Below are 14575 nucleotides of genomic sequence, written 5' to 3'. Positions count from 1 at the left end.
CCCGCGTGGACCTCCTGAGGACTCGTGTGGACCTCCTGAGGACCCGTGTGGACCTCCTGAGGACCCGTGTGGACCTCCTGAGGACCCGTGTGGACCTCCTGAGGACCTGTGTGGACCCTCAAGAGTCAGGAGCACCACACTGAGAGATTCTTTTCCATTGGACACAAACTCATCTCGTTGACACATTTCTACCTCAGACGTTAAGAATCAGCCAGATCTAAACTGTGACGTCAAGAATCGCACATTTTCATTATTATTTTGTTAAAACGATTGTGCGGGATGTTAAGTTTGAGCGACAGGTGAAATACTTGAAATAAAGAACTTTTGTTTTGAACATTTTGTGATTATTTTGATGAATTTGTTTCCAAACTGAGAGAAGGTGACACTGATGACATCATCAGTGTCACCTGTCGAGCCAGAACCACAGACTTTACAAAGACGAGTGGACCTGGAGCCAGGGCCTGTCTCTGATGATTGACAGGCCTATTAACCAATCAGAGATGCGCGCTGTGCTCAGGTAAACACAAACATGGAGCTTAACGTTTAAAAAGTGGAAAAAACAGCAGATTTGTGCAGAATCAACAGAAGCACTAAACTCTTATTTATCTCAGGTAAAAGAAGTGATTTAGAACGATCCAGAGGTTTGGAGAGGAGGCGTCTTCTGCGTTTGAGACATGTGACATGAATGAGCGGCTGTGGTTGGACGGAGGTTTGTCACACTCTGTTCAGCTCCAGACTCTTCTGGATTCAAACAGAATGTAGAAAGGACTAACGGCAGAGTAATAGTTAATGCTTCTGCCCCACAGTGTGAAGGTCTACGGTTTGATGTGGTGAGTTTCCTCTGGGACCAGGGCACCCGTAAAACGAGACTTTGTTGGTTACATGTTCTATGTTACACAAAATGGACTCTTGTAGCTTTAAGTCATGTTCTAAGACTGTTTCCTCCTCAAAAACAGACCTAGTTGTGTTTTGTTTCACCCATGTTTGAGCTGCACTTTATTATTGGTGTGTGCACATCTCCATCCATTTTCTTCCTCTTATCCGGGGCCGGGTCCGCGGGGGCATCAGTCTAAGCAGGGACTCCCAGACTTCCCTCACCCCAGACACTTCCTCCAGCTCCTCCGGTGGGACCCCAAGGTGTTCCCAGAGAGACAAAGTCCCTTCAGTGTGTCCTGGGTCTTCCCCGGGGCCTCCTCCCAGTGGGACATGAACACCTCCCTAGGGAGGCGTCCAGGAGGCATCCTGAGCAGATGCCCGAGCCTCAGCTGCTCCTCTCAAGGTGCAGGAGCAGCGGCTCTACTCCGAGCTCCTCCCGTGTGAATGAGCTCCTCACCCTATCTCTAAGGGAGCGCCCAGCCACTCTGCGGAGGAAACTCATTTCAGCCTCTTGTATCTGATCTCATCCTTTCGGTCATGACCCAGAGCTCATGACCACAGGTGAGGACAGAACAAGACTGAGGCAAATCCAGAGCTTTGTCTTTGGACTCAGCTCCTTCTTCACCACAACAGACGATACAGCGACAACATCACTGCAGACGCTGATCCAACTGTCAATCTCACGCTCCATCCTTCACTCAGTCGAGAACAAGACCCCGAGATACTTTAACTCCTCCACCTGAGGCAGAGACTCTCCACCTGTAGAGGGACATTTTCTAATGACTTCTCCAGATCCAGTGTTCCACAACCAGAACCAAAAACCACACTGCTCCTCCTGAATCTGAGGTTCGACTATCAATCGGATTCTCCTCTCCAGTCCCTGGAGTAGACTTTACCGGGAAGGCTGAGGAGTGTGATTCCCCTGTAATTGGAACACACCCTCTGGTCCCCCTTCTTCTACAGAGGGACCACCCTGGTCTGCCATTCCACAGGTACTGTCCCCGACCGCCAGGCGATGTTACTTGAGGTACTTGAGGTACACAGGATGGATCTTGTCCACCCCTGGCGCCTTGTCACCGAGGAGCTTGTCAAACACCTCGGTGACTTCAGCCAGGGTGATGGACAGGTCCTCCTCCGGGTCCCCAGTCTCTGCTTCCTCCTTGGAAGACCTGACGGTGGGATTGAAGAGATCCTCAAAGTATTCCCCAGGCCTGGCTCCAGGGTGGGGCTCCGGTGACGCCGGTCTGAGTGACGTGTGGACCTGTTTGCCATGGGTGACCTGACCAGGGGCATGAAGCCCCCGACAACACAGCTCCAAGGATCATTCGGGCTCAAAACCCTCCACCACATTAAGGTGGATGTGTCTACATCTCCAAAGCTCTAAATGCTCTATTCCACCTTGTGGGGTGGCAGTGAACAGCTCCTTTTACCTTTAGTTCAGTAGAGATTAGCAAATCCAGGTCTGAAACGATCCAAATGATTCTACTGAAGGTGTGTGGACTTTAAAAACACGGTGGAGCACTTCCTGTATCACCACATGATGACATCACAAGGTGGAACAGAGTGTTTTCAGTTTGAGAGAAGAACTCAGCCTAAATCTGCAGAGTTTGTGTGTTAAACATGTGAGAATGAAACAAAAAAACACAGCTCCAGATCTGTGTGTGACGAGGAAACATTAGAGCAGAGAGTAGTGTCATATGGTAAAAGTCTCCTTCATACTCTCCTCATCTCCTTGTTTCCTTGCTCACTTGTCTCATTTCCTCATGCTGACTTACCCTGACTTCCCGCTCGTTTGGGGTGTGTCTCAGCAGAACAGGTCAGACCGAATTGTTCAAAAGGTTGAGATGCTTCAAACACATTCGTGGATACTGCCGAGGAGCCGCCGCAGAGGAGCCGCCGCAGAGGAGCCGCTGCCGAGGAGCCGCTGAAGAGGAGCCGATCAGAGTTCAGTGAGTGGAACAGACTAACTTGAGATGAGTCTAAATACATGTCATGTTTTTAAAATAATAATTATTGTTGAGCTGTTGACGTGATGTCGTCAAACCTCCACACGAGCCGTTTGTTCAACATAAAATAAACCTGAGAGCCATAAACTGTCACATGTGATAAAGACAAACATGTTAACACCAGAAAATACAAATATCACTGTAAAACCTTTGTGGATTTCTCCATGTCGTTCAGAGGGGCGTGTCGCTCTGTCGTTATGATCTTTGACCCTGTGGATCATTTTGTTCTAATCTGGACATTTTAAATCTTAATAAAAGAAACAAGTCTGCAGACTTCTGGAGATGGACGGATATATGGGCCCGTGGTATTTGGACTTTTTAGTGGACTGGCCTGGGCCTGGGGTGGATTTACTGAACACAGTTTTACATTAACACTTTAAAACAAAGAGACAGAGACAAAGAGACAGAGACAAAGAGAGAAAGAGAAAGAGACAAAGAGAAAGAGACAGAGACAAAGAGACATCGACCAGCCCCATATCGGCTCATCCGCCGACCACGCTAGTGTCCAATGGGAGCGGACGTCGCCGTAAACGTCACAACAAAGCACAGTGTAGATGTCCCTCCTAAACAATTATAGATTCTGCACGAGTCACTCCAAAGAAAAATAAAGTCAGTGAGAAGAAACAAACAAAACATCGTTCAAAGCTCTGAAATGTCCAGTTGTTTCCTCTACAGTCTCGTCTCCTCCACTCTCTTTACCTCCTTGTTTCCTCTACAGTCTTGTCTCTCCTCCATACTCTCGTCTCCTCTGAAGTCTCCTCGTCTCCTCCTCGTCTCCTAAAATACTCTCGTCAGTGTCAACTCGGACGTCAGTGGATTTGTTTTATGAAGTTTTTTAGATGAATATTGTGATTTAAAATGTGTAAATTATAACAGAATGATCCAGAGATGAGAACCATAGAGACACAAGCTCAGTAGCTCTGACTTAAACCTGACCTGAGTGAATTTTGCCTAATATAATTCCTTTAACACAATTATTCATTTTTCTGTGACTAAATACATGCTCACAGTTTTCTTGCATCACTGCTGTGTGTGTGTGTGTGTGTGTGTGTGGGTGTGTGTGGGGGTGTGTGTGTGTGCCATAAACTGTGTGTAAATGGACATATCTGATCTAATCTGCTCCGCCCCCTTTAACTTCTCGCCTCCACGAGCTCAGACTGGAGCTGGACGCTGTGGCTGACACGACTTTACACGGGTCATGGTCTGTATTTGGCTCTTCTGTGTTTAGAAACTCCTCACCTGTCTCTCTCTCTCTGACCTGTCGTTCTCTCACCTGTCTCTCTCTCTCTGACCTGTCGTTCTCTCACCTGTCTCTCTCAGACATGTCGCGCTCTGAGGCCTCAGCTCTGGAGGACCATCTCCTCTGCTCCATCTGCCTGGACCTCTTCACTGACCCTGTCTCCACTCCCTGTGAACACATCTTCTGCAGAGTCTGCATCACCAAACACTGGGAGAGCAGCTCCGAGCGCCGCTGTCCTCTGTGTAAGACGAGCTTCAGCGTGAGGCCGGACCTGCGCGTCAACCCGCTCTTCTCTCAGGTCGTGTCCCAGGTGAAGACCACAGGCCTCCAGACCGTACGGGGTTTACTCCTGTGGGGCATTTCACTTCATTTAACTGTAACACATGATCAAGGCATGTTTATCTACATCAAAGAAATCAAAGAGCTTTACAGAATAAAAAAGATTATTAAAGCCGCAAGCGGCATCGAACGGCCCTGGTGGGCCGTGCTTCGCACTCAGCCGACCCCGCACTCCCTGTGGGTGGTGCTGACGTGCCACTTGTCCCTTTTTTATTGCGGCTTTGGGCTGCACTTTTCACCAAACAATTCAGAACACATTGGAAGTGCTGATGCACAAAATGCAAAAACATGGGTTTTGCAGGCATCGCCATGGCAACACCGTGCAAAATACAAACTTCTCCCCCGGACTTTTTTGATGGGGTTGACCTGAAGAATCACTGTGCCAAATTTTATGTTCGTCGTTGACAGTAATAAGTCGTTATAAGACTTTGAAATGTACAAAAATTTGGAAATTTTCCCATTAGGATAACATGGGCGTTTTCGCGCATCGCCATGACAACCCAGTGAAAAATATGACATGGGTCTGATTGACTTTTGTGATCAGGATGACATGAAGAGTCATGGTGCCAAATTTGACATTATTCCATGAAACTAATATTATTCCCATGAATGGGAAAAACTGGGAGGTTTCCCATTAGGATAACATTGGCAGTTTGGTGCATCGCCATGGCAACACGGAGCAATAAAACACAAAGGTCTGATTGACTTTATTGATTGGAATGACCCAATGGAATTTTGTGTCAAATTTGGTAACATTTGGAAAAACAAAATTTTCAGCCTTCCATACAAATATATTAGATGTTTTCCTTTTGCGAGGACACAGGAGTCAGGGGGCGGTGCTGCCACAGTCCGCAACGATGAGTGCATGGGCGAAGCAATAGAAAATCACACAAATCAAAACATACATAATCACAAATAATCACCATAAATTTAACATTAAAACAGAAGAGGCAGAATAAAAACCTTTAGTCACAGATAAACAGAGTCTGGATTTAAACTTTGTCAAAGTCGAGGCCTGAGTCACATTTTCAGGAAGAATGTTCAGGTTTAAACTGAACAAAAGTCAAACACTGATTCTCCAGGTTTAGTCCTGACTCTGGAGCAGCAGGAGGCCGGTCCCTGAAGTCCTCCTCATGTGAGATGGTTCTTGTGGCTCATGTGGGAGATGTTCTTTGGTGCTGGTCCATGGAGAGACTTGTTCACACTGAGCTGCTTTAAAGTCTCTGAGCCACAGGAGCCACAGGAGCCACAGGAGCCACAGGACACATGTGTGAAGTACTTCCTGGTTCTAGACCTGAGCACAGGACACATGTGACATATTTAGATTTAGTTTCTTTTTATTGTTTTGAAAATGCCCAAAACAACGTATTAAGTCATTTTTGATGCTCTCTTTGCTCTCTGTGCTAAGCCCCTCCCCCTTCAGAGCACTATCACAACACAATCAGCTGCATCGCACTAATGAAACTCCTGCACATCACACCAGGTTTGTGAAGTCATAGTGCACAGTTTGTGTCATGCTTTTGAATATTTGTGGAGAATTGTCGTGTGGAGCATGGGTGATGTAGGTTTGTGGGCGGAGCCTTGTACATGGGTGATGTAGGTTTGTGGGCGGAGCCTTGTACATGGGTGATTTAGGCTTGTGGGCGGAGCCTTGTACATGGGTGATGTAGGTTTGTGGGCGGAGCCTTGTACATGGGTGATTTAGGCTTGTGGGCGGAGCCTTGTACATGGGTGATTTAGGCTTGTGGGCGGAGCCTTTCTTTTACAATTGTTGATCTGTCATATATTGAACGATAAGCTGATAGTGATACGTTTGGTCTAGGTCAAGAAACAAGCTCAGAGAGAAGACCCCCTGGAGACCAGAGCCTCAGAGCCACAAGAGTCCAAAGCCGAGGTCCAGAGTGAGACCAGATCCATGAAGAACATGTCCTCCTCAGAGGTCCAGAGTGAGACCAGATCCATGAAGAACATGTCCTCCTCAGAGGTGCAGTGTGACGTGTGCTCTGAGCCCAAGCTGAAGGCCCTCAAGTCCTGCCTGGTGTGTCTGTCCTCCTTCTGTGAGAGCCACCTCCAGCCTCATCTCACAGTCTCTGGGCTGAAAAGACACCAGCTGATGGAGCCTGTGGAGAACCTGGAAGACAGGATGTGTCCCACACATCAGCGCCCCCTGGAGCTCTTCTGTGCCACTGATGAGAAGTGTGTGTGCATGATGTGCTCTGTTCTAGAGCACAAGAACCATGAATTCCTGCCTTTGAAGGACGCGTTTGAGGAGCAGAAGGCGTCAGTGGAGAAGAGCATGTCAGAAAACAGGAGAAGGATGTTGAATCGACGGCAGAAGATGGAGGAGATCCGAGCAGTGCTGGAGCAGAGTCAGACACAGGCGGAGACGCAGATGCAGGAGATGGTGGAGATCTTCAGTGAGCTGGTGGAGAACGTCCAGAGCTGCTTGGATCAGTACTCTGAGATCGTCGAAAAGACTCTGACCAAACACGAGGAACGTGCTCAGGCCCTGATGTCCGAACTTGAGCAAGAGATCTGTGACCTGGAGCAGAGCAGCACTGAGGCTGAATGTCTCTCACGCTCTCATGACCCCCTCCTCTTTCTGCAGCGCTGCACTGCACTTACGCCCCCTGTGCGGCTCAAGGAGTGGAGCAGCGTGATCTTTAAAAGGGCCGCCTTCGAAGGGACGACTGTGCGAGCTCTGTCTGCTCTCGGGAATGATCTGAGCAAAACACAGCGGCGGGTCCAGGAGGCGGAGCTTAAGAGGGTGCAGAGATGTGCCGTGGACGTGACCCTTGACCCCGACACTGCACACTGCAAACTTATCCTGTCCAAAGACAATAAAAAGGTTCATCAGAGCGACAGCAAGAAGAAAAGCCCGGAGAATGAGGAGAGGTTCTCAGAAAGCTGCCTGGTTCTGGGGAGGCCGGCGTTCTCCTCGGGCAGGTTTTACTTCGAGGTCCAGGTGGACGAGAAGACGCCGTGGCAGATCGGTTTGGTCACAGTGTCCATCGACAGGAAGCAGCAGGTCACGTTGAGACCAAGCGCCGGGGTGTGGGCGGTGGAGCTCGGGGAGGGGGAGCAGTACCGCGCTCTGGACGAAGCTCCAGTGCCTCTGTCTCCACGGCGCCCCCTACAGAAGGTAGGCGTGTTCGCAGACCACATTGAGGGTGTGGTTTCCTTCCACGACGTGGACACGGGTGACATCGTCTTCTCCTTCAGTGGCTGCGACTTCACCGAGGACCTGATTCCCTTCCTCAGCCCTGGGACCAGAAGCGGAAAGAACTCCGCCCCCCTTGTCATCACGACGACGACCGTAGAGGAACACGACATGTCTCTTCAGGACCGCGATGGAAGGAGCCAAGTGGAGTCAGCCACACACCCTCACAAACGTTTTGGTAGGAAGAAAGTCAAGTTAGCCACACCCCCCCATAAACGATTTGGGCGGAGCAAAGAAGAGTCTACCACGCCTTCTCAAAACCGAAAAAAATCTCTGGGGTCCACCGAGGGTGAGGTCCACTGATGAGGTTCATCACCGTGGTAACCTGTAGGAGCACATGTCCAGCGGCCATCTTGTGCTACTCTCATACTAATAATCCTGGGGTGTGACGCTAACTGAGGCCCTGCTCTGTCTGAACATCTTAGACTTTGTTTTAACACAATCTGACCATAAAGACCTGACTTAGTGGAACTATAACAGGTGAGCTGATTTGTGCAGTCTCAGATAACGTTAAAGTCACAAGCTAGCTAGCATTAGCCAACAGTTTTTCAGTTAGTCATTTTTCACCTTTTTGTTGAAAATCAAACTCTGTAAACACTCGGACTGATCACAGGCTGCTGAATATCTGTTATTTAAATCCATTTTGTATTTTTTCTTGAGTTTTCATATAATCTAAAAATGTATCAGTCTGTGTTTGCTAATGTGAGCCTCGATTCACCGAACAAATAAAATAAAAACAAAAAACAACTGTTAACCTCCAACTTATAAACATATTTTATTAATAAAACAAAAGTGCTTTGTATTTAAAATGTTCATAATTACATGAAAAGCTTTTTATTTATTTACTTGTTATTTTAGAGATTAGGACACAAAGGTTTTCTGGGGTAAATTCTCTGGAGTATCAGCTGCTAACACATAACATATTTAGATCACCGCGTTACCTTTTATTGTTTTGTAAAATTTAGTTATATTGTCAACTATGTTTGCCCCTAAAAACACCAACGACACATCTCGACTTATTCGTACACGAGTTTCCTCCTCAAACTCACATCAGTTCTGAGATGTTGCTGATTGGTCAGTTTCCCGTGTACTGGCTGCTGACTGGCCAATTTTCTTTGCACTGACTGCTGATTGGCTGGTTTCCTCGGCGCTAGCTGCTGATTGGTCGGTTGCTGGAGGCCTGTAGACGCTGTCGTCTCCGCTCCAGAGCCTGTTGCTTCTTTAACTCGATCTCTGCAGCTGAACATTTAGTCGCACCTTTAAAAAAAGAGATAAAAAGAGACATTTTGACTGTGTCCGAACTTCACCCCTCTCCCCCTCACGTGTCTCCCCTCTCTCCTCACACGTCTCCCCCTCACGTGTCTCCCCTCTCTCCTCACACATCTCCCCCTCACGTGTCTCCCCTCTCTCCTCACACGTCTCCCCCTCACGTGTCTCCCCTCTCTCCTCACACGTCTCCCCCTCACGTGTCTCCCCTCTCTCCTCAACCCTCTCCCCCTCACGTGTCTCCCCTCTCTCCTCACCCCTCTCCCCCTCACGTGTCTCCCCTCTCTCCTCACACGTCTCCCCTTACCCCTCACACATCTCCCGTCTCCCCCTCACCCCTCTCTCGCCCCTCACACGTCTCCCCCCTCTCCTCGTCCCTCACACGTCTCCCCTTTCTCCTCTCTCCTCTCCCCTAGCCCCTTGCCCCCCATACATCTCCCCTCACCCCTCGTACATCTCCCCTAGACGTCTCCCCTGATGTGGGACTGGTTGTACCCGCCCCTCTCACCTGGTGGCCCACAGAGGGGCAGTGGGGCAGGTCTCTTGAAGGTGAAGTTCTGGGTCTGCTGCAGCACTGTGAGAAGAGGACACGTCAGAGAGGACACGTCAGAGAGGACACGCCAGAGGGGACACGTCAGAGGGGACACGTCAGAGCGGACACGTCAGAGGGGACACGTCAGAGCGGACACGTCAGAGGGGACACGTCAGAGCGGACACGTCAGGGCGGACACGTCAGAGCGGACACGTCAGAGAGGACACGTCAGAGGGGACACGTCAGAGGGGACACGTCAGAGAGGACACGTCAGAGGGGACACGTCAGAGGGGACACGTCAGAGGGGACACGTCAGAGGGGACACGTCAGGGCGGACACGTCAGGGCGGACACGTCAGGGCGGACACGTCAGGGCGGACACGTCAGAGGGGACACGTCAGAGCGGACACGTCAGAGGGGACACGTCAGAGGGGACACGTCAGAGGGGACACGTCAGAGCGGACACGTCAGAGGGGACACGTCAGAGCGGACACGTCAGAGGGGACACGTCAGAGGGGACACGTCAGAGCGGACACGTCAGAGCGGACACGTCAGAGGGGACACGTCAGAGGGGACACGTCAGAGAGGACACGTCAGAGCGGACACGTCAGAGGGGACACGTCAGAGCGGCTGGACTTAAGTGACATCCCCCACAGTGTTTGTTTGTGACCAAATGAAACTCAGGCTAGCAGTTATAGCGGCTAATCTGCAACCACAAAGCACACTGGGAAATCCCAGCGTGAAACCAAAGTGTTAGCAGCAGGTTTGACCGACAGAGTTACCTTCAACAGCCCTGCTCCTGATTGGCTGTTTGGTTGCTATGAGACTCGTGGTCAGAATTCCTAATATGAACCTGTATATCTGTGTGTGTGTGTAATATATATATATATATATATATATATATATATATATATTATATATATATATATATATTCCTGTATATCTGCCGCTGTATCTGCTCTAACCCTGAGCTTCATCTGGAGCTGAACGCTGTGGGTCACACACAGTGTCACAGTCTAAGTCTAATGACCCGAGCTCAGGCCCCTCCTCCTCTACTCACCTCCAGACCTGCTCCACATCTGATTGGCTTCTGGTCCGGTCCGCTGCGTCTGATTGGTCCACTGTCCTGCTCTCTGTTTCTGATTGGCTCCCCGTCTTATCTGCGGGATTTGACTGGACATCTGGTCAACCAAAGCCTCCTGAGTGCCGCCGTGCGCTCTCCGCAGCATCTGATTGGTTGTTGAGCCAAACCCAGGAACCTGGTTGGTCCCCAGTCTGGTGCTGTTCACCTGACTGACCCATTGTCCCACCTCCTGCATTTGATCACTCTCCTGTCCAAACCTCTCCGTCTGATCGGCTGTCTGCCCCGCCCTCTGGCTCTGATCGGCTGTCTGCCCCGCCCTCTGGCTCTGATCGGCTGTCTGCCCCGCCCTCTGGCTCTGATCGGCTGTCTGCCCCGCCCTCTGGCTCTGATCGGCTGTCTGCCCCGCCCTCTGGCTCTGATCGGCTGTCTGCCCCGCCCTCTGGCTCTGATCGGCTGTCTGCCCCGCCCTCTGGCTCTGATTGGCTGCATTTTGTATCTGGCTTTCCACGACCTCACACAGTTCACACAGAAGATCATCGTCTTTGGGACTGTCCCAAATCGGGTCAGATGAGAAAATGGAGTCCAGATCATCGTCCACAAACCCACCACCTGGATTTGAGGGAGTCCTCTCTGTCTCTCTCATGTCTTGTCCATTTTTTAAGACAGAATTTGAGTTACTTTTTATTGTACTGTTGCTATGGAAACCGTGAGACGTTTTGCTGAAATCTGTTGGACCCTGACGTGGGCTGCGCTCTGCTGTCGGCCCGGTCCATCTCCACATATTCTCTGAACTGTGGCTTGTTTCTGAATCACTTCTTTTTGCGGTTGAAGTGCTCTCAGAAGTGTTAAATGACTTCATGTTGTTTTGACAGACTTGGGCAGAATTCTTGGACAAATTCTGAGAATGTTTTGAGCTACAGTCGTTCTGTGAAGTTGAAAAACCCGCTGGCTGTTTTGCATCAGTCCATTTTGAACTAATATTGAGATCAGAATTTTCCTGAAGAGTTTTTGAAGTCACATTTTGTTGCATTGTTGAATTATTTGACTTTAGGTAAATGACATTTGAATTTTTCCATTGAAACTTTCCTGTTGATTCCGTTTTTCCCACGTTACAATCTGACAGTGTTTTTTCTGACGTTTTACTAAAATTATGATTCAGAGCAAACGTCTGCCTCGGTCCATCCGTTTTCCCGTAGTTTCTCTGCGTCGATGTGGATTTTGGCGATGAAAAACCAAACGGATTCTGGGTCATTTCCATCAGAAGCGAATCCTCCATCAAATCATCATCTCCCCAGTCATCAAAGTCACAATTCTGAACGAGACGCACGTTCTGGGGTGAAATCTCATCGGATTTGCTGTTTGTCAAAGACTTGAATTTGAAGATTTTGTTAGAATGTTGTTTTTCCGATTTTGGAGTGCAGTGATTTGACATTTTTGTGAAGTTTTGGGAGAGTTTCTTGGTGGGATTTGGTTCATGTCTCGGAGAAAACGGTTCTTTTTCCAAATTAGATGAACTTTGTTGACTTTTCCTGAGCACATGTTTTGTGTCTGAAGGGCTCACAGTGGATTTACTTTGGAAATCGTTTAAAAGGCTCGAGTGGCAGTTTTGGGTCACGTTTGGAATCAGAAAGTCCTGACTGAAAACTCCACTGACGTCCTGTGTCGACCCGTCAAACAGCAGGTCCAGGTCTTCATCCGAGGCCCAGTCCGGAGCCGGGTTCTGGATCGGGTCTGGTGGATGGACCGTGTTCTGGGCCGGGTTCTGGGTGGGGTCCGAGTCTGGGTCCTGGTATTCGTGGGTCTCGTGGAGCATGTTAAAATCAAACTGTTTGGCCAGTCTCAGCAGATCGTCCACTCCCCTCGGCCTGAAACACAAAGTAAAGTGTTTAAAGTTGTTTGTGGCTCTAAATCACAGGCCTCACAGCGACACTGGGACAAAGATCAAACTTGGATATTTTGGCGTCTTGGTGCAGAGTGAGTCCTCCTGTCAATGTGTCTGAGATCAATCTTTGAACAGTAAACACAAGCGCTCCTCAGAGTAAGAGCTCCGCTGTGAACGAGTCTCTCCCCTTTAACCTTTCACTTACTCACTTTTACAAACGTAGATCACGAGCATCTAGTGCTAACCTCAGCGACACACTGCACTTAGAGACTTTACGAGATGGAGCGTGCGTGTATGTGTGTGTGTGCATGCGTGTGTGTGGTGCACCTGGGGGACTTTTTCTTGGCTTTGGGAGCCTGTAGTTCCGGGGTGCAGGGGATGGTGGCGCTGTCTCCAATCCACTGCTGCAGAGTGGGCTCCAGGATGCGAGGACGACCGCTCTAATGCAACACATGAGCAACGCACTTTTAAACATCTGCCAAACAAAACTACAAATCTGACACACGGGGAGGGCATCTGACACACAGGGAGGGCATCTGACACACGGGGAGGGCATCTGACACACGGGGAGGGCATCTGACACACAGGGAGGGCATCTGACACACGGGTAGGGCATCTGACACACAGGGAGGGCATCTGACACACGGGTAGGGCATCTGACACACGGGGAGGGCATCTGACTGACCTCTGGAGCGATGCGGTTCACAATGTCTGAGATGGTCACTGGCCCAACTCTGCGCCCACGTTTACCTAAAACAGACAAAAAACAAAACTAGTCCTGGTTCAGTCCTGGTTTAGTCCTGGTTTAGTCCTGGTTTAGTCCTGGTTTAGTCCTGGTTCAGTCCTGGTTCAGTCCTGGTTCAGTCCTGGTTCAGTCCTGGTGTAGTCCTGGTGTAGTCCTGGTGTAGTCCTGGTGTAGTCCTGGTTTAGTCCTGGTTTAGTCCTGGTTTAGTCCTGGTTTAGTCCTGGTTTAGTCCTGGTTTAGTCCTGGTTTAGTCCTGGTGTAGTCCGGGTGTAGTCCTGGTTTAGTCCGGGTGTAGTCCGGGTTCAGTCCTGGTGTAGTCCTGGTGTAGTCCTGGATTAGTCCACGGTCTGAACCCAGTCCAGTCTTACCGAGCCTGTGTGGGGAGGGGGAGGTGGTGTCCCAGACGATGTCCTGGTGGAGGTCAGCGTTGAAGGACTCGTTTTGGGGGGAGTCAGCGCTGAGTCTGGAGCGGACCGGAGTCTGATGCTCTGGAACGACCAGAGGAAAGAAACTCGTTTAGAAGAAGAGTATTAACATGTTTTATAAGTATAAGAGTCCCCCATCCCTTTGCTCTCTGTGCTAAGCCCCTCCCCCTTCAGAGCACTATCTCAACACAATCAGCTGCATCACTAATGAAACTCCTGCACATCACACCAGGTTTGTCACGTCATAGTGCACAGTTTTGTGTCATGTTTTTGTCCCAGTGAAGAGGCTCTAGTCCCTGGTCTGTCAAACATACTAATATCAAACAATAAAAGATGATCACACAAACTAACTCCTCATCATCATGTGTTAACCCGCTGGGCCTCACCGTGCGTCCTCGGGGTCTGCCCGGGCTCGTCCCCGGCGGAGGGGCTCCTCTCGGCGGCTTGGCTCGGTCTGACGCTCCGGCGGAGGCGGTTGGTCCTGGGTCTGGTCCCGCTCATGGCTCACGGCTCTCGGGGGATGAGGTCCGCGGTGTGCTGCTGCCGGAGGAGGAGGTTTGGGGAGTTTGGAGAGACTTTTGAGATGTTTGGTGAGGTTTTCGAGAGATTTGAGAGAGATTTTTGTGAATATTTCAGATCTTCGTGAAAAACATTTGAAATTCGCGCCGCCATCTTGTCACGTCAGAGTTTGTCTTGTTCCGGCGGAGAGGCCGGCGCATGCGCACTCCAGCAGAGTGGCGGCTGGCGCATGCGCACGCCAGCAGACTATCCGGAGTAATTTTCTAGCAGCATACATTTGGCAATATTTTTATTGAAGTAAGTCTGGAGTAATATTTTGAGCAGTGTAACAGTTCTCTTGAGTTAAACTTGTGTCTGAGCTTTAGTTCAACACAATTTGACCATAAAGAACTGACTTATCTGATCTAGAGCAGCTTTGTGCTCTTAAAGTCCCTCAAATAAC

The 14575-nt window shown here is 49.6% G+C and overlaps 2 protein-coding genes across 2 annotated transcripts; one reads left to right on the top strand and one right to left on the bottom strand.

Annotated features, from left to right (window-relative positions):
* Positions 1–2777: 2777 nt before the first annotated feature.
* Positions 2778–8076, top strand: LOC117378504 (E3 ubiquitin-protein ligase TRIM21-like). The gene is made up of 3 exons (XM_055222413.1): positions 2778–2825; positions 4203–4432; positions 6284–8076. Exons 2-3 carry the CDS (start codon positions 4205–4207, stop codon positions 7982–7984), a joined length of 1929 nt encoding a protein of 642 aa, XP_055078388.1. The 5' UTR covers positions 2778–2825; positions 4203–4204; the 3' UTR covers positions 7985–8076.
* Positions 8077–8505: 429 nt separating this feature from the next.
* Positions 8506–14317, bottom strand: etaa1a (ETAA1 activator of ATR kinase a). Its single transcript, XM_055222382.1, has 7 exons — positions 14001–14317; positions 13558–13677; positions 13130–13194; positions 12772–12884; positions 10539–12427; positions 9456–9521; positions 8506–8938 (listed from the first exon to the last, which is right to left on the bottom strand). Exons 1-7 carry the CDS (start codon positions 14113–14115, stop codon positions 8832–8834), a joined length of 2475 nt encoding a protein of 824 aa, XP_055078357.1. The 5' UTR covers positions 14116–14317; the 3' UTR covers positions 8506–8831.
* Between the last annotated feature and the right edge of the window lie 258 nt (positions 14318–14575).

The sequence above is a fragment of the Periophthalmus magnuspinnatus genome, chromosome 1 (assembly GCF_009829125.3).
Source record: "Periophthalmus magnuspinnatus isolate fPerMag1 chromosome 1, fPerMag1.2.pri, whole genome shotgun sequence".
Lineage (NCBI taxonomy): Eukaryota > Metazoa > Chordata > Actinopteri > Gobiiformes > Gobiidae > Periophthalmus > Periophthalmus magnuspinnatus.
Note: the sequence above shows the minus strand (reverse complement) of the source record. Positions and strands in the feature narration are given on the sequence as shown.